The sequence below is a fragment of the Pollicipes pollicipes genome, unplaced genomic scaffold (assembly GCF_011947565.3).
Source record: "Pollicipes pollicipes isolate AB1234 unplaced genomic scaffold, Ppol_2.1 Scaffold_1600;HRSCAF=1878_pilon_pilon_pilon, whole genome shotgun sequence".
NCBI classification, from domain to species: domain Eukaryota; kingdom Metazoa; phylum Arthropoda; class Thecostraca; order Pollicipedomorpha; family Pollicipedidae; genus Pollicipes; species Pollicipes pollicipes.
The window spans coordinates 26,524,779-26,544,467 of NW_023595962.1; the positions used below are offsets into that span (position 1 = coordinate 26,524,779).

Below are 19,689 nucleotides of genomic sequence, written 5' to 3' on the forward strand. Positions count from 1 at the left end.
CCCGGCCCACAGCTGAACGCTACGATGGCGGCGATGGACGGCGTGAACCCACGGCAAGCGCGTGAGTTCACGGCACGGCACAGCAAGCCACCTAGTCCAAGAATAAAAACGCCTTCGTGACGACTCGGATCAGGAACGTGAACGCGCAGCCATTACACGAATCGCTGGCAGCGCGGCTCCATCACAGAAGACGGCACATAACATACATTGCCACCGCCAGGCAGCGCGCACACGCTCGTCACGCGTCGCGGGCAGCCTCCGCGTCCGCCTCCGGCCCGCCCGACCCCCACCTTGAGCGCAGCGTTGTTGGACATGGTGTGGTAGAGCCAGAAGACGCGGGTGGTGACGTAGTAGGCGATCAGCACGTCGACGGTGTAGTGGCCGCGCGCTATCAGCACCATCACCACGCCGGTCAGGGCTGCCAGCAGGCTGGCCCAGTGCAGCACCCACCAGTGACGCGGCGTGTCTGAGGGCAGGCGGGTCAGGTCAGGTCAGGTCAGGTCAGCTTCAGCGGTCACGGGGACTCAGATACGTCAGATCCAGCAGAAACAAACACACCAAAGAAAACAGGCGTTCACCACAACTGACGGGGCTGCTGACAGCCCGGGCCGTTCCCGCCCCGCCACAGACGGCCCCGGGCCGCTCCCGCCCCGTCAGAGAGGCAGAGTGACACCGTCTCCATCACCGATCAGATGATCAGATCAGAGCGATCAGAGCGTATTAAAACTCCAGCAATGATGTTTCCTCATCGCCGTGGCCACAGCAGCGGCCATCGTCACCATCACCACCCCCAGGCATCACCATCGCCGTCACCAGCATCGTCCCACCCCACTAACATGACAACAATAACACTAATGCTCAAAAGTAATGAATATGGTACTAGCTATAACGATGCTAGTCATAAGATGTACGGCACCTTAATGACCATAGTGAATAAATAACTAAATAATGATATAAACATATTACCTCGTTAAAATAAAACACAACCAAACGCCCAATATTCATCATCGTAACCTAATGTACGGAGGCGGAGCAGACTGGGTGTCAGCTCCCGGCAACAGCTCAGTCATCACCACCGCCCGGCACACCGGCCTGTCACAAAACGGCCCCCCGCCGCCCGCCGCCAGCACCCCCACTCACACTCGCGCAGCACCATGTAGGCCATGGTGAGCGTGACCGTGTGGCCCGAGTAGATGTAGTCGCCGCAGTACACGTGCTGGCCGTTGATGCTGAGGCCGAAGCCGCCGAACAGCTTCAGCACGCGCGTTACCACCAGCGTGAAGGACAGGTACCTGCGGAGCGGGCGGTGGCGGTCAGCGGCGCCTGGCAGCTGGGGAGGGCGCCACGGCTATCGGCCGGGAGGCTGCCACGGAACCGAACACTGAGTGAGCTCAGCCGCCGCAATAGAACACAGAGCCGGCAGGGCGGGGGTGGGCCGGCAGGGTTAGCCGGCAGGGCGGGGGTGGGCCGGCAGGGCGGGGGTGGGCCGGCAGGGTTAGCCGGCAGGGCGGGGGTGGGCCGGCAGGGCGGGGGGTGGGCCCGGCAGTTTAGCCAGCAGGGCGGGGGTGGCCGGCAGGGCGGGGGTGGGCCGGCAGGGCGGGGGTGGGCCGGCAGGGTGAGCCGGCAGGAGTCAGTCAGACGAGGGCGGGGGACACTCAGGCAGAGTCTAGGTCACTCGAACACAGTCTGAGTTACTCGGACAGAGTCTAGGGTCACTCGAACACAGTCAGAGCCCCTCGGCCATTGTTTGGGTCGCTCGAGCGAGGAGAAAGAGAAGCGCCTGCGAGGCAACACTTGGCCGTCTTCAAAGTCTTGCACGCAAACCGCGGTTTTTTCAGTGCTTCACAAGGCGGCGCAACAACCCACGAAAGAGCGGACAAAACGGAAAAAGCCCAGGAGAGGGCGAAATAAATGCGAGGTCCAACAAGGCCAGCGCCGCGCCGCGCCGCGCCGGACACACACCTCTGTCCACCCAGAAAGGCGGCCTGGCCGGCTGCAGCTCCAGCGAGGGGTGACCCACTGCTCCCTCCGCTCCCCCACTCCAGTGCAGGGTGACCCGCTGCTCCCCGCTCCCAGCTCCAGTGCAGGGTGACCCACTGCTCCCCGCTCCCCCACTCCGGTGGAGGGTGGCCCACTGCTCCCCCGCTCCCAGCTTCAGCGCACGGTCACTTGAGCCGACTGCGTCACACTGCCGCAGCGCCCCGTGCACCGGCTGTGGCGCGGGCACCCTCTTGCGGTCCACAGCGCCCGCCTCAACCACCCCCTCCGCCGACCTCGCTGACCGGCGCGCGCCAAGTGCACACCGGTGACCAAGGTCGAGCCGCAAGTCACAGGCACTGACAATGATCCCTGCCGGGGAGCTCCCCGGCGGAGGGCACTGGGAGCCCCCCTCCCCCCTCCCCTGCGGCTCACCCGGCCTTCGGCTCACACTGATAGTCCGGGTCCGGGGCACACTCACCCGGCCTTCGGCTCACACTGATAGTCCGGGTCCGGGGCACACTCACCCAGCCTTCGGCTCACACTGGTAGTCCGGGTCCGGCTTGGGCAGCGCCGTCACGAAGTAAAGCACCGACCGCATCATGTACAGCAGGCCCATGATGAGGAAGATCCGACGGAACACGATAAACCTGGCGGCGACGGCGCCGTCTCAGACCGCGACACGCCCACGGCGAGTCTGGCGCCATCACTCCCCCCACGCACTCCTATACACTCCTCCCACACTCTCCTCCTATACACTCCCCCCACACACCTATACACTCCTCCCACTCTCCTCCTGTACACTCCTCCCACGGCTCTCCCTGCACACCGTGTACCATACACAACACATGGAACAGACCACCACATGCCACGTGGCGTAGAACACTGCTGCTCACGCAGTGCTGAACACCTTTGATCGCGTCCGTTCCAATGTGACCCGGCGCTGGGGCTCACTTAACACAGCACGAACCGATAAATGATAACTGATACCGATGGCTGATAAACGCTGAACTGGCAGCTGATCCTGTAACCTAATGTTCATAACTGATGTTCATAACAGGTAAATGACACCAACGTAAGTTAGTCAGCGAGGTGTCGTCAGCGAGGTGTCATCAGCGAGCCCCCTCGCCCTCCTGAGGCTGTGCCACGTCCCTGACGGCGTGGCACGCGACGCTCGGCGTCCTGGCCAGCGAGGGCAGGAGCCAGCGGACCGCGCCGCCCACACGCTGTCCGTCGCTGACGCCGCACCATCACGGCTCCAGAGCCCTGGCCTCCTTCTCACGGCACCGACCGGCGGCACTCAGCCCTCCCCCCCCCCCCACCCCCACCGAGGCGGCCTTTGGACAGCACGAGCCTTCCTGCTACCGGACGTCACCACCACGGACCACAGCTACCCTTGACCTCGACCAGCGGCCTGACTGCACCAGACTCGACCTAATCCCAGACAGCTTCCGCCCCCCTCCCCCCCCCCCCACCACTCCCCCCAATCCGCCGGCGGCCCCCGCGGCGGTACGCACCTATGCTTGTGCAGCAGCACGACGAGGAAGGCCGAGTTGACCATGACGATGATGACCGTCTCGGAGACCTTGAGCGCCCAGCTGCCGGTAGGCACATTGTCCAGCACGATGTCCGGCAGCGGCGGCGTGTCCGGCACGCGCTCGTGGGTGATGGCCAGCGAGGTGAGCGTCAGCAGAAAGTTGAACACCATCCAGAGCAGCGCTGCATACAGGAGAGACGCTCATGTCAACCTTCCCAGCGCGTGCCGCGCTGGCATGGGCTGTGACGTCGCGTGACGTCACCCAAAACGACAGCAGCGAGTTCTCGCGGATGCCGAGGGGCACGCGGCACCAATAACGTCCAGAGCGCCGCTGTGCGGGGAGGAGGCAGACACCCAGTGCCGGAACGGCACGTTCAGAGCGCCGCTGTGCGGGGAGGAGACAGACACACAGCGTCGGCACGACACGTCCACAGCGCAGCTGTGCGGAGAGGAGACGGACGCACAGCGCCGGCACGGCGCGTCCACCGCGCCGCTGTGCGGGGAGGAGACAGACACACAGCGTCGGCATGACACGTCCACAGCGCCGCTGTGCGGGGAGGAGACAGACACACAGCGCCGGCACGGCACGTCCACAGCGCCGCTGTGCGGGGAGGAGGCACACACAGCGCCGGTACGGCACGTCCAGGGCGGTGCCGACAAAACAGAGCGCGGACGCGGGCTGGCGGAGCCACCGACTCCGTGGCCAAGTGAGGGGAGTCCGAGCCGCCCGCGGCGTCACCGCAACCGGATCGGCTGCCCCACACAGACGACGGGGGTCGGTCAGCGGGCGCGGCGGAGCGGCAGACACATGTCCGACGCCGGCCGCAGCAGCGATGGAGGACACAGCGCCGACACAGCCCCCCAGCAGGGAGGCGCGCCGCCTGACCGCCCGCAGTCGAGCTGCGCCCAGCAGGCACACGCCGGTGGAAGACCTTCACACCTTCCCCCCCCCCCCCCCCACCGTGGCAAACAAACCGCGCAACACACCAAAATCGACCAGAGAAGGTACACCGAAGCCATATCGGACATAGATACCAAAACGTTTATCACAGGCCCGAGGAAAAGCCCACGGCAAGGCTCAACGATGCGGCCACATCGTTGAGATGAACATGAGATGCGGCAAGGCGGCCGCATCTCAACGATGTCCTTGCGGCCGGCTTGATTCAGCCATTCGTGCTTTGCTTCCTCAAACAAAATACACAAACCCGGCCAAAAAAACACACACAAACATGCAAAAACCCGGCGCCAGATCCCGAAACCGAACATCGCGCCACATGCCGTGCTCAGTACACAGCCAGTCCTCGCTCCGCCTCCCGAGGCCTCCACTGGCGTCATCTGACGCCCGAGACGCGTCGCCGGCCCCGGCCCGCTCGCGCGGCGGCTCACCGAGCAGCGTCTTGAGCTTCTCCTTGGGGAAGCGGAGCGGCGCCGGCGTGCCGATGTTGACCCGGACAGATGCCTCGCCCTTAGCGCCGCCGCCGGCCGGGGTCGCCTGGTAGAAGCCGCCGTTGCTGGCCGGCTCCGGGGCGCCATGCTGGACACTGCAACACAGCCGTAACCACCGATGAGGGAGCGAAGCACAGCGGTAACTACCGATGGGGGAGCGAAGCACAGCGGTGACCACCGATGAGGGAGCGGAGCACAGCGGTGACCACCGATGAGGGAGCGAAGCACAGCGGTAACCACCGATGGGGGAGCGAAGCACAACGGTGGGCAACGGTGAGAGCGGAACACAGCGGTGAGCAACCATGAGAGCGGAACACAGCGGTGGGGAACGATGAGAGCGGAACACGGCAGTGAGCAACGGTGAGAGCGGAACACAGCGGTGGGGAACGGTGAGAGCGGAACACAGCGGTGGGGGACGGTGAGAGCGGAACACAGCAGTGGGGGACGGTGAGAGTGGAACACCCGGGCTGCAGAACGAAACACAAGGACGAAAAGCAGTCAGATCCTGGAGCGCAATGATCCGTCGACCAGACCTGTGCCTGAAGCTCAGCGAAGATGACAGGATTCTATCTGCGCCGCATCCAATGGGATCCTAGATCTGGACCTGGATCCATCCTCGGGATCCAAGCACATGTCTGCAGCGAGGGGTTACACATGTGTCCGAAACACGTCTTGCGGTCTGCGTGCAGGGACAGTTCCGTGTGTCGGACACAGAGCCTCAGTTCTGTGTGTCGGACACAGAACCTCAGTTCTGTGGGTCGGACACAGAGCCCCAGTTCTGTGGGTCGAACACAGAGCCTCAGTCCTGTGCCATCGTGTTGTCCTAACGTTACTTCTCGCAGGGCATCGCAAAGCACACTGAAATCCCGGCTGGCAGAACTGACTTGATTTCAGATGTAGCCCTCAGGGCGAAGGATTGGTGGGCAGTGGGCAAACTCCCCCGCCGGCCCAAAGAAGATGGTTGAAGCCCTGAGGGAGGAGGCGAGGGGGATAGACGCAGTGAGCAAACCACCCCCAACGTCTCAAATGGTTGAATGCCCCATGGGGTTATCACACCAACCGGAAGATAAACCTCCCTGGCGATGGTTACATCCCCCGAGAAATGATATTTAAAAGCCGCTGCTTTGCCGGCTGTCTCCATTCTGTCGATACACAGGCGCCCGCCTACCCTCCCTGCCACACACGCTGTGCACAGCGCTGGTGCAGGTGGGCGCCTCTGTGCCGCGGCAGGGGGCGGCTCGGACCAAGTCGTACCTCAGGCAACGTCGTCGGCAGTGGCACTCCTCGTCTTTGGCCAGCCAGCGGCCCACCACCAGGTCGGCCGCCACCATCACACCCGTCGCCGCATAGCCCGCGGCCACCGCGCAATCTCCAGGGCCATCGAACGCCCGCGGTGCCGGCCCGGGTCACAGAGGTCACTGAGCGCCCGCGGCCACCGCGGGGTCGCAGACGTCAGCCGGCTCCGACAGCGACCGCGGGGTCACAGAGGTCACCGGCCGCCGGCGGCGTTGATCTGCTCCAGACCGGCCAGTCGCCCGCGCCGGCCGCCGCCGAAGCGCCGCGGGAGGCGAGTGGCCTACGGCACGCGACCAGCCGGGCAGAGCGAGCCGCCTCGCGACCAGCCGGGCAGAGCAGGCCGCCTCGCGACCGGCCGGGCAGAGCGAGCCGCCTCGCGACCAGCCGGGCAGAGTGAGCCGCCTCGCGACCAGCCGGGCAGAGCGGGCCGCCTCGCGCGCGGCGTCGACAGCTCAAGGCCCGTCACTGCCGGCCGTCCGACCAGGAAGCACGCGACGGAGTGCGCACCGGCTGATAAACACACTGGCAGTGCGCCCAGCCGGGCGGCCGGCCGGCGGCGGGCTTGTGCGCCGACTGGGTGGGTCACGGGTTCGCTGGCAGGGCAGAGACGCGGCTTGCCGGCTACTGCGCTAACGCGGCGCAGGACGCCTCGCTGAAGCTTTCGGAGATGTGGCACAAGACGTCGTGCCTCGGCATGCTGTCCTCGCCACGACAGCGTAATGCTGATCACTTCATAAGATGATCACTGCGACGTTGCACGGAATGGCACGCGATCTTTCCAGAGGATGTGCGCAGGCAACACAAGCACGAGTCCTTTTCAAAAAATCTTCACAGCGTAGGTGCCGCCTGCGCAAACGCACGACCACAATCGCTCGAGACTTTTGACCGGCTTCGGGAGAGGCAGCGGAGTGGGAGCGGGCGGGGGCGCCCGTCGGACGGACGTGCCCTCGCGGCGGGAGGCGCGGGTCTGGCCGGGGCGCGCCAGCACCACCGCGCCTGTCGCCAGGCGCTCGTTTGCCGCACTCAGCAAGTTTATCTGGCTGCCGCAGCGAGGCAAGAACGATTACAGATACGGCTGAGCACGTCGCATACGACCTCGAGATGTACCCAACGCTCGGGTATCCCGGAGCACGGCTCCCGGCCACGCCGCAGGGCGACGAGCTCGCCCACGACTCACGACTCTTGAGTCCCAGACGCTTGAATACTGTGCACGGCCCTCGAGTCTGTCGCCGGCAGAGCATCAGGGCCTGACAGGGCTACATAAGCGGATCACGCCTGAACAGCTGGCTGCCGGACCGAGTCGGTTCAACGATCAAGCCGCAGGGGGCTGCCGGCGGGGGGGGGGGGGGGTCGAAGAGCACTCGGTGTCAAGATGTGAAGATGAGCACTGCACAATCCAGTGCGCGCAATGCAGGCCGGAAGGACAGGGCACCGATCCACTCGCAGCATCAGTGCAAACATCAGCTAGGTGTCAAATACCAAGCCTCCTATCGCGTTTATACAAACACAGCACGGCCTTGCAAACCCCGCCTGGGGTCTGGCAGTCGACGCGACGTCACGACATGACGTCACGGCATGCCCAGCTGAGGTCCAGCGCACCCTTCACCCTCCACGTGGACGGGAGCTGAGCGCTCACAAGCCTGGCCTGATATTCGCCTGAGGCATGACCTCAGCTGCTGCATGTCGCCCACTTCGACAAGACATCGTAGTTTGATCACACGCGGATACAGAACAGTTCACGGTCACAGTTTCGCCTAATGAGTTTGGAGGGAGTGGGCAAACGAAAACACACCAACAAACGGGCTTATCCACGGATTATCCCCGGCAGAAGACAGGGTGTCCAGGGCGGAGGCGCCGGAGCGAGACCCCGCGCCAGCCGGGCGAAACCCAAGGTCAAATCAGTGGCGCCAATCGGGACCACTCGGTGCGGTGACCGACTGTCCTCGCGCCCGCGCCGCCCCGCACTCCTCGGACGGAGCAGTGCCCCGGCCGCTTGGACGGAGCAGTGCCCCGGCCGCTTGGGCGGAGCAGTGCTCCGGCCGCTTGGGCGGAGCAGTGCCCCGGCCGCTTGGACGGGGCAGTGCCCCGGCCGCTTGGACAGAGCAGTGCCCCGGCCGCTTGGGCGGAGCAGTGCTCCGGCCGCTTGGACAGAGCAGTGCTCCGGCCGTTTGGACAGAGTAGTGCTCCGGCCGTTTGGGCGGAGAAGTGCCCCGTGTCGCAACGGCCCGGCTTGAGTCACCGAGGCGGAGCAGCGGCTGGCAACATCGCGGGCCAGCGTTGGCAGCGCAGGCGCGGTGCGGGGCGGCGGCTGGCGCGGGGGCAGCGCTCAAGCTGACACCAGCTGGCACGGCGCAGCGCAACAGCTGAGGTACGCTGACGACACGGCCTGCTGAGAGGCCCCAGTCGACGCCTCGTCGTCGCCACGTCTGAACATCGCGGACCGGCTGAGAGGCCTCGGTCACCAGGCCGGCTGAGAGGCTTCGGTCACCAGGGCACTTCCCATGTGGTCTATCGCGAATGCCAGCAGGTGGCATCCTTCTCGGTAATCGCCGAACGTTGGAATGTCCGAGCGCCAGGACGAATGATACGGACTTTGCTCCCCCAACTATGTCGCAATAGGCACCAATGATTCGCTCATTCGCGGCAGAATGGCGCACCAATAGCCGCACACGCGCGGGGGTGCGGCCACTTGTGCGAGGCCATGCAACGCGCCAGGTGCGCCCCTTCCACAAAACATAGCAATTGTTCACAGAACTAACGGTTCAAAAACTTCCAACGCCGCTCCAGTAACCAGCGCCTCGGCGACGGCCGAAGCACACGAGCAGGAGCCGACCGACCGGTCACCACCTGGCGGGCCGGCGGCGCCGCGAGGACACGGCGACTGACGACGGCCGAAGCACACGAGCAGGAGCCGACCGACCGGTCACCACCAGGCGGGCCGGCGGCGCTGCGAGGACACGGCGACTGATGACGGCCGCCGGGCGACCTCTGGACGCGCGCGCTCGCCGCAGTCATCAGCCCCACTCATCGCCAGGGTTCGGCACCCCGTCCCGGACACCCGCCGTAATGCGGCGTCAAGCGTCGTTCAGACGTCGCCGGGGAGCGGACTTATTCGCCTCGGTTCGCCTACTCACGCTGGGACTCACTGAATGGAGGCCCCGCTGATGCCGGGACTCACTGAGTGGAGACCCCGCTGATGCCGGGACTCCCTGGGTGGAGGCCCCGCTGATGCCGGGACTCCCTGAGTAGAGCTCTCCCCAGTCCATGTTACGCCTCCCCGGGGCCTTACCAAAAGATGCACGATGAAAATGTAAATACGATGCAAAAGATGCAGAACTCCTTTATGAACAGTCTCCCGTCCTATCCTGGACTTTGGCCCAGTGTGTGTGTGGGGGGGGGGGGGGGGGGGCTCCACAACCGCAGCGTGGCCTCCCAATGGAGCCTCCTCAACCAAGGCCGGGACTCTCAGCGCCCCCGCCTGACTGCAGTGCCGGTCAGATCGGTGTCTGCAGCCCCCCCCCCCCTCCGGTGCCGGCGAGACCATACCACTGCTTCACTTCCGGCGGAAGCAACGCCCCCGGAAACATAGGCCCTTCCTGCGTCCTGCTGGCTTGGTCACTCAGCAGCGATGACGTAATGCATGTTACGCGTCGGTGCCAAGTCGGGTTCCGGTGCCCCCCTCCCCCCTATCTCCGTGTTACAATCCGCTTTTGAAATGACAGACCGCTGTCGGCTTTTTTCCCGAACCACCCACGGCGCGAAATGGATTAAGTTTTTATTTTCGGAGTCAATTTACGCCAGCGAGTGTTTGCTATGCGATAGGATAGCCTCAACATGAATAGCAATGATCTATCATTCCGTCTTTTCACCGATTTCATATCCATTTTGCGCTATGGCGTTGCAGAATTACGTATCTTCAAAAATATTAATCAATACTTTGTAATTTGTTTCTAGTTTCCGTGCCACCACCCTCCAATGGTGGTAACTCCACTCCCTTGTGCGGCAAGTGCAGTACAAACTGCTCTTGGTTCCCCCCCCCCCAAACTCTGCCTCAGATCAGTTTATGCCGGTGTCAGATGTGCTCTCTCTCCGTCCGAGCTGCCCATGTACGTGCTAATCATAGCCACGTGTCGGGTGAAGTGCTCCCCAGGCGTCGGGTACTCATTCCCGCTCCCGCTGTCCCTGCACGGGACCCGACAGCTCCCGTTCTGGATGTAACATAGCCCGGCTGGGTGTAATGTTACCGCCCTGTGGGGTGTATACTTTCTCTCGCTGGGACCCGCCAGCTCATAGACCTGATACGACATACCCCGGCTGGGTGTACGTAATGTTATCGCCGTGTGGGGTGCATACTTACTCTCCATTCTCGGTGCCCCGCCAACCGTCGTCCTGCAACAGCGGCCGACTCTGCATGTAGGCGTCGCTCTCGTCCATCGCGGACCGGCTCCGCTCCCCCTGCAGGGAGGAGCAGCGGACACGTCAGCAGGCCAGCCAACCTATCAGCGAGCACGAACACCACACGGGGGGGGGGGGGGGGATGTCGGAGGGAGTCGACGGGAGCCGGGCATCGGCAAAAGCGCACTTGGAATTTGGAAGTGAAGCGGAAGTCGGGAGGGAGGGAGGGATGGGGAAGGAAGAATTTGGTAAGTGACGGAAGATAGAGGAAATAAGAGACGGCTAAGAAATGAGAATGGAGAGACGGAGGGAGAGGAGGAAAGCGCCCGGCCGGTACGTGAGGAAGCCAGTTTACACAAAAAAACTAGAATTTAATTTGCGTGGCAAATCAAGGTCAATCAACAATTTTCGAGCAAGATCCTGTCAACAATCCACAATGACTTCAAGGTGTTCAACTCCCCCCCCCCCCCCAAGTATGCAGTTTTAAGGTGCGTCAACCACCTCAGTAGTTTGTACCCGGGTAACTGCGAGGGGTAAAACACACAGCGCTCCGGAAGACGAGTCGGAGCGCACACTGGGACAGCGCCATCCTTCACAGCCAATGACGCACACCCCCGCACTTGGCCACGGCGGCGCTGCAGGGGCGGCGGGTCACGCCTCTTGCACGTAGAACACCGCCTAAAAATAGCGTTCCGATGGGGAGCAGTCTCGCGCCGCAACATCCCACACAGCTGCGGCTCACCCCTCTGACCTGACCTCCGGCCTGGCCTAACCTCCAATCTGACCTGACCTGACCTGACATCTGACCTGACCTGGTCGCTGGGAGGCGACCGGCCGGCGCACGCAGGTCGAATGCGACGCCCCGAAGCGACAGGCCCGCCGCAGGATTCCGAACGGTGCTATAGTCTTGGCCTCTTTTTGTTGTTGATGGGGTTTTCGGACGCGCCGACTACTAAGGTCATTTTGCGCCCATAACAACTTAATGACTACATACGTGTTTAATGGCTAAACATCCCATAGCAGTCATCAAGAACGCGAAAAGTCGCCACCAATGATGTCTGAAAAGGTAAAAACTGGAGCATCTCGTCCAAAATAGCATAAAGGCTCTTCACTGAAATGTGGACATATCTAAATAACGTGCTGAACTGTAGGTGGCGTATCACAGTGGCAATGAGACCGTTCTTCACCGCGCAGAACATAGCCATGCGTCGCGTGCGTAGTGACCAATGCGTATTCGGCAAAACACTACTTCTCGTCTCGCATGGCGTGAGCTCGACGGCCATAGGCCTAACTGTGGCTTGATAGCTCTCAGCTTACTGTTTGTTGTGACGTCCCACAGACGTTGCCATTTTCCTTTCATAAATGCCGTAATGGCAGGGTTAAAGTTCCTGGCCGGCAAGGGCAAAATGCGGGTGCAAGATGCAGGCGCTGTTCGGTGTGCCGCCGCATCGGCCAGCTCGAAGTGTCGGCCTCGGTCGCTCGGGCCGCCCCTGAGGCGCGCGCCCCTGCGAGGCTTCGGCGCCGCGCCGCGCCGCGCCGCGTCTGCCAATGGGCGAGGGCGGACGTCACACGCCACACCGCGCCCTGCTCGTCCCCGGCGCGCGCACTTGGCCGGCTTCGCGCCAACCGCCGGCGAAGCCCGGGCGCCGTGAACCAGCGCGGCGCCGGCTCACGGCGCCCGGCTGCGAGCAGCCAGGTCGGGGCGGCAGCGCCGGCTCACGGCGCCCGGCTGCGAGCAGCGAGGTCGGAGCGGCAGCGCCGGCCTCAGCACCCGCAGCGGCGGACAGTGGGGCAGACACCGCCAAAATGATGCCAATTTCTGCTTTTGTTCCCGACCGGCGCCAAAAACTTGTGGTTGTTCTCCAAGTCATGATGCAGGAGCTTCCTTTGATAACAGAAGCGAAAGAGGAGACGGAGGGAGTGCAAGAGGGAAGGCGTGAATACAATGAAGAGATAGATGGAGGAGAGGGGAGGGAGGTATAAAGGAAGAGGAGAAATTAGCTGGAAGGACAATGGCGGCTCAGCGTACACGAAAAAGAAGGAAAGATAAGAAGAAAAAAAAGGGCGAACAACACCGCCCGCTCATGCCCCCTAAAACCGGATCGCCTGCGGCCCTCGGGTGCCGGAGCTGATGGAGCTCTGACTGACCCTCCAGCCACCAGGTGGCCGGGCTCGACACTGCGGCTCCTCTGGCGGCACCGGTCAAACCACCGCCGAACACCCACGCGCCGCCGGCCGGCCGTGCCGCCAATTCGCCACTCTGTACGAGATACCGCCGCGACCGTGTCCATCCGATGCAGGTACGCGAGGCTGGCTGGCCGCCCGCCCACGGCAGACCAGCTGACTTGTGACACATCAGATCATGCGACGCGCAGGCTGAGCCGCCCGTGTCCGCCGCTGCCGCCAGGCAGAACGCGCTAATTGCCAGGTTGTCAGGCGATGATCACACGAGTCTGGCTCGCAAGGTCGCGCTGGCTCGGTGCGCGTGCACCGGAGCTGGCGCCCAGGCCGCGCCGCCCGGCGCCGCTGCGCCGAGCCAGCGCCGCCGCTGAGACAGCTGACTGTCAAGCCGGGCACGCTCCGCGCCGAGGCGGGGGTTCTCAAACCAGACAGGTCAGTGCGTGACAAAGCGTTCCGGCAGGCTGAAGCCAAGTCACTCCGCGCTGTGGTTCACAAGAGGTACGGCGTTCAGAAAGGGAAGTTTTCAAAGCCAATGCTTCATATAACTGGGTGTGATCCGCGTCAAAGGTCAGTGAATTGGTCGTTACTTAGCTGTCGGTATCGCGCACAGGGGCAGCGCGAAAATGGTCGCACAATACATGCCATTCGACACACTGTCTTGGCCACGCTGGCTCTTAGGGCACAATGTCATCACGGGATGCCAGAAGTTGATCCAGTTCGATTCAAATGTCGATATAATGCCATGCCGGCCTCTAATTTCCCACTAACTGATCATATGCATTCCTTATATTGTCATATCATATATCATATTATCATATGCCACAAACGCTCGAACTTTCTACAAGTATAAAAGCACCCGCTGCCTTATCGTTGCTGCTCCTGGCACCTGGGATTCGGCTTCAGCTTCAGAGTAATTGCATGCTTTAAACCGTAAGCACAGGCCAATCCAGCCGCCTACAGACCGTGGTCAGCGATGAGGTCAGCACGCCTGCCTGCAGTCTCGTCCCCGCGCTCTGATCTGCTCATCTCCGTGCGACCGCTGCCGCTCGCCGCCACAATGGCCGCCGGCTGCCGGCCTCCGCGGAACAGAAGCGCCACTTCCGCCACTGCTATGCCCCAGTCCGGGGCACGAGTCAGCCTATCTCCCAGACCCGGCGCCGCTGCCCGCAGAGTCGTCCCTCTCGGCCCGTCCGCGTGGGTGTCAACCATTCACGCACCAGAGGCAGGAAGGCGGCGCCAGTCACCCTGGACCAGCCGCAGAGCAAACAGCCAAATCACCCGGTCAAATAAGCGGCTACCTTACGGCCACGCACGCTCGTCTGCGAGTCTTACCCAATGGAGATGTCCATGACCCATCGACGGCACACGCTCTCTCTCTCTTTCTATCTCTCACGTCGCCGGCTCGCCGCCGGGACTGCCGCGCCACTCGCCACTCACCAGCACACTGCCGGCCGGCCCTCGCCACCAGCCGCACATAACCCCTCTGCGGCGCAGCAGACGGCGGCGCGCCCGCCCGCGCCCGGCTCGCCGCCGGCACTGGCCGCAGCCACGGCGGCCGCCGTCCGGCGTCCGTCGGCGGCCCCGCTCGCACCGCAGCACGTTAACACAGGCGACCCACCGCCGCCTGACGCCCCTCCCCGGTCGGCGTAGTACCGTGGCGCGCTGCGTGAGAGGGCGGCCAGCCAGGCGGTCTCGCCGGCCCGCCTCACCGCCGGCCCGCCACACCGGGCTAATTCGGGACGGCCCTGGTCGAGCACACCGCCTCGGGCGGCCTCGGCGCCCCCGGCTCCGGCTCCGGCCCCAGCCCCGCCCCGCTCGCCACGGCGTTGGCACAGCCGCCCGTAAGGGTGAAGATTTGGCCTCGAGCCGCAGGAGCGTTCCGTTCGGCCCTGCAAGCCGCCCACGCAGACCAGCGTGACCTCGACCAGACCCAGACTCACCGTGACCAGACCAAACCAGACCGTGACCAGGACGCAGACCCACGCAGGCCAGCGAGAGACGCCTTTCAGGAGCCGCACGTCAAAAAGAATCATGGCGCCGGCCGGAATCAGCAGCGATCGGCGGCTATCGCCAGTGGTTCTAGTGTCACCGGCGCCGGCGAAAACGACCGCCGGAAACAGGTGGTGATCCGTGCACAGCGATCAGTCCGCGGCCGCCTGATGACCGCTGCCGTCAGTGCCGTCGGTGTCAGTGCCGACGAGAAAGTAATTGTCCATTCGGCGGTTAACGAGGGCGTGCGGGTAACTGGGTCGTTGCAGGTCACGGGTACCGGGTACCGTGTACAGCTGCAGCCGCAGCCGGCTAAGCTCGAACAGAGCTGTTTACGAAGCGGCTCGCCCCCCAACGGTCACGTGCGGCCCGTCTGCCGCCGGCAGCTGGCGGCAGGTACTGCTGACACGGCGCCCAGCGCGGCCGGCTCGCGTCCCTCCACCTGGACCGGGTCCATCACCAACCCACGCCCCGACAGAGGGCGGCGCGTCCGGAGCCCGCCGGCCGCCCGGCCGCCACGGGGCGCCGCCAGCCCGTGATCGGGCCGGCCACTCCCGCTCGGCGGCCGGCGCCCTCAGGCCGCCAGCGGCGGCACTGTTGCCGCCACCGCTGTCCCGCCTCCACCAGGCCGATCTCGGCCCAGCGTCGACCCGCCGACCGCAGGCCAGCCTCCAGACCGCCACCACCGCACACGGCAGACAGGCATACGCCGGCCGGGCTTTTCAGAGCGCGACGACTCGAGGCTGGCTGGAACGAGCAGAGCTCGCGGATAAGAACGCTGGAGGTCACCCTGTGCAAACACTGAGATTCTAAACATCGCCGCATCCGGTTTGCCCTCTATTTGCCGCCTCATTGCTGGAAATAGCCGACAAAAACGATGGACGAACAGATGTGCAGCGTGTAATGCGCCCCACTTGTTTACTCTCCACGTGATCACATTCACGGGTGTTTGAGCACAAAGCCGCGTGTGTGCTCTATATCGTGGACAACACAGTTGCCAAGGACGGAAAAAATTTAGCGGCTCGCCATATTCGAACCAGAGCCGGAACGGTTCGCCACACGTGAACAGCAGCCGGGACGCCGTGCAGGGCAACGTCGTACAGCCCCGCCAGACCACGTGTCACACACAGCCTCGGCGGGTCACGGGTCACAGCCTCACCGGGTCACGGCTCACACACAGCCTCACCGGGTCACGGGTCACATACAGCCTCACCGGGTCACGCGTCACACGCAACCGAAACCCTGTTGGGGCTCATCCCGTAACCAGCGGCTAACGACGCATTCGGAAGGCATTGACGGTTTCCAGAAGCACCCGCGATTGGCCCCGGGAAACACAGCATTCAGCAGTCAGCGGTCTGAAGCAGCTGAAAGTTGCGGCCTATTTCGGACGCACTCAGGCGCCGCATTCATCGGCGCTCCCACGCGCTGGAGGAGCCAGCCGCCGGCGACGGCTGCCGTGGCGGCGAGCGGCGAGCGAGCCCAGCCCGCTGCATCAGCGGCGGCGCGGCGCTTTCAGTCGCTAGGCACACACCGCAGCGCGGGGCCGACGCCCGAGCCAGCCAGCAGCCACACCGCTAGCATCACGCACGGCCCGCAGGCACGCGCCAGCCAGCGGCGAGCGGCGAGCGTGCGGCCGCCGCCAGCGCCGGCGATTGGATGGCCGTGCGGCTGACGCCGACCGACGGGCGCGCCCATTTGTCACCGACCGGCGCGCCGGCGGGACTAACGACCTTCGGCCGGCCGGCAGGTCACATCGGCGGCCGCGCCCCGCCGGCCTCCCACTACGGCGCACGGCAGCGCTCGCCGCCGCTGCGCGCGCGGCCGCGGCGCCGCGATCTCGCCGCCGTTCCACACGAGTTCCGGACCGGTTTTTGAGAGACGGCTGGCACGGGATCAACCGCCCGGTATAATGGCGTTACTATTCTAGTTTCCGCCGGCTGGTTTTCTTTGGTGGCCGCAACACCTACGTCGCAGCGCAGGCTTTTTATGCAGCGCCGCTGACCAACGCTATTCGACAACGTCCATCCGACGCAGCATACGTGTTCACAGTTACCGTTATAGCAACAGCCAAAGCTTTGTCCGATAGTCGAGCGCGGGTTTTCCACGTGGTAATCCGATGGACCACCGACCGTGTCACCGAGCCACCTTTGCCGCGGCGACGGCGCGGTCGGCCGGACCGGGCCGGCGCTGGCGCCGGGTCAGCCCACAGAGCGCGCCTCCGACAGGACCGGTCATCTCCAGCACCACCGAGGAGCAGCGCGACGGCGACGAGCCGACACCGTCAGTCAGACCCGACAGCGCCAGTCCGAGCCGACACAGCCGACAGCACCAGTCAGAGCCGACACCGTCAGTCCGAGCCGACACCACCCGTCCGAGCCGACACAGCCGACAGCGCCAGTCAGAGCCGGCACCGTCAGTCAGAGCCGACACCACCAGTCAGAGCCGACAATGTCAGTCCAAGCCGACACCGCCAGACCGAGCCGACACAGCCGACAGCGCCAGTCAGAGCCGACACCGCCAGTCTGAGCCGACACCGTCAGTCCGAGCCGACACCATCGGCCCGAGCCGACACCGTCGTCGCTGCCGCCGATGGGACCGCCAGCACTGCAGCCTCCCCGACCGAGACGCCGGCCCAGCCTGCCGCCCGGCCGGCAGCCAGCGAAAGCGAGGCGAACGACCCCGCACACGGCCAGCGACACCCAGACTGCAGATCGCAACAGCGCTCCCCGGGCGCTGCCGCCGACGTCAGCGCTCGCCGGACGCTGCCGCCGATGTCAGCGCTCCCCGGACGCTGCAGCCGACGTCAGCGCTCCCCGGACGCGGCAGCCGACGTCAGCGCTCCCGGAAGCTGCAGCCGACGTCAGCGCTCCCCGGGCGCTGCCGCCGTCAGCGCTCACCGGACGCTGCAGCCGATGTCAGCGCTCACCGGACGCTGCAGCCGACGTCAACACTCCCCGGACGCTGCCGCCGCTGTCCGCTGCACGATTGCAGACGTTTCCTCACTATCGCCGCATAAACATGCCGGCCGGCTGGTGCCGACGTTCACGCGACGAGCCGACCCGTTATTTCACGAGGCCAGCGTTGCGCAGTGGGCTCTCCGCCTCCGCCGATCTCATTAAGAGATGGCGCGCTGCCGACTTTCCCGCCGCAATTAATCCTGCGCAACAAAGGCGCGCGTGTCAAGCGCACATCTGCCCCGCGCGCCCTCACTTAGCCACGCCCGTGTCACGACAGGCACGAGTTCCGGGTCACGCGGGCCAGCCCGGCGGCGGTGCAAAAACAAGTCCAGATTGGCGCGGCTTTTTACGCCGTTGCGGACAGTCGAGCGGTCCGCCGGCCGGCCGTCGCAGACAGGGGCGCGGCCAGGGACGGGATGCGGGAGGACAGACCACTCCAAGCACGGCAGGCGAACAGCTTTCACGCTCACAGCAGACCAGTGGCTGCGGCCAGGGACGGGATGCGGGAGGACAGACCACTCCAAGCACGGCAGGCGAACAGCTTTCACGCTCACAGAAGACCCACAGCCACCCACCAAAGGCTTATTGTCGCCGGCGACAGGGGTCAGCACCGCACTGCTCCCCCTCTGGCCGTCCTGACTGCGCGCCTGATCCCCCCATCCCCGGCAGGGCGCAGCGTTTCAACACGCAGTGTTGATGACAGGCCCGTCGGCGGGAGACGGGGGCGCGGGAAGACCGGTGAGCGCGGCGAACGACCACGCAAGAAAGGCGACCGATCCACGCGGCGGTGAAGTCACACCGGCGGCATAACTCGACCAGAAAGCACTACGTCCGGGCGGGATAATCGCGCGAAGTGCAAGCCCTCGGCGTGTTTTAGCTGGGAAAGGAATGCCAGGGCAGACATCCGACACCTTGTTGGACGCGTCTCCGCCGTGTGGCTGGCCGTGCACGGGTGAGGGGTGGCGGGCAGGCCGCCATCGGAGCTCCAGCCGGCGTCGGCGGCATAACAGCTCAATGACAGGGAGAACGCCCACGGGCACAATGGAGAGTGGCCACCGCCCAAGCAGAGAGAGCCCGGCTGGGGAGCTGGCTGGAGTGGCGGGCGGAGCAGCACCACAGCGGCGGCCGTAAGCCCCCCCCCCCCCCCCGCCACCACCGCGACGGGAGGATCTACCCCTCGATCATCTTGTGTGTTGCGCCGCAGGTGCGGGACTGCACTGCGCACCCCGTCGCACTCCGGCCAGCCCTACCCTGCCATCCGCCTAGGGCGGTGTCACTGACACGTGACGGCCTTTGACCAGCGCGTGTCGCAGGGTCAACTACCGCACTGATCCGCAACACCGGCGCCGCCGGATCCGGCGACCCTGCACAGCCCGAGCGATGCCCACCGGACCGGGGCGGACCAGACCAGACCAGACCAGACCAGACCAGACCAGATCAGATCAGACCGGATCGGACCGGACCGGAGCGGACCGGACCGGACCGGACCGAACCGGACCGGACCGAACCGGACCGGACCGGACCGGACCGGACCGGACCGGACCGGGCCGGAGCGGACCGGAGCGGACCGGAGCGGACCGGACAGGGCATGACAGGACAGGACCGAACCGCACCGGACCGGACCGGAGCGGACCGGACCGGACCGCCGCCCTCAGCTGGCGACGAGCGCAGGCGCCGGGCAGATGCTAAGGAATGCCGATCGGCTCAGCCGGCGCGTGCGGCATGCCGGGAACGCACGCGCGGTCCTGCCGAGCCGCGGCAGGGCGGCGACGTCCGGCGCGGCTCTGGGTTCGGTCACGCCGCGACGCTCGGCAGGGCTCTGGCTTAGGTCACGCGGCACCGCTGGAGCCGCCGCGGCCGACCGAGTCGAAACAGCGCGGGCTGGCCCAGGGCGTCATTAGCCGTGCCGCC

The 19,689-nt window shown here is 64.8% G+C and overlaps 1 protein-coding gene across 7 annotated transcripts in view; it reads right to left on the reverse strand.

Annotated features, from left to right (window-relative positions):
• Positions 1-19,689, reverse strand: part of LOC119093940 (phosphatidylcholine:ceramide cholinephosphotransferase 1) — a 113,939-nt gene that overhangs the window by 1,747 nt on the left and 92,503 nt on the right. For 6 of the 7 annotated variants that reach the window (XM_037216978.1, XM_037216964.1, XM_037216996.1 and 3 more), the window contains 6 exons: positions 10,614-10,711; positions 4,901-5,055; positions 3,495-3,696; positions 2,505-2,627; positions 1,141-1,292; positions 291-466 (listed from right to left, as the gene is read on the reverse strand). In XM_037216978.1, coding sequence (XP_037072873.1) covers positions 291-466; positions 1,141-1,292; positions 2,505-2,627; positions 3,495-3,696; positions 4,901-5,055; positions 10,614-10,711 — 906 coding nt within the window. Of the gene's footprint in view, positions 1-290; positions 467-1,140; positions 1,293-2,504; positions 2,628-3,494; positions 3,697-4,900; positions 5,056-10,613; positions 10,712-14,164; positions 14,291-19,689 lie in introns of those variants that run through there. The other variant, XM_037217009.1, reaches the window with a different exon arrangement.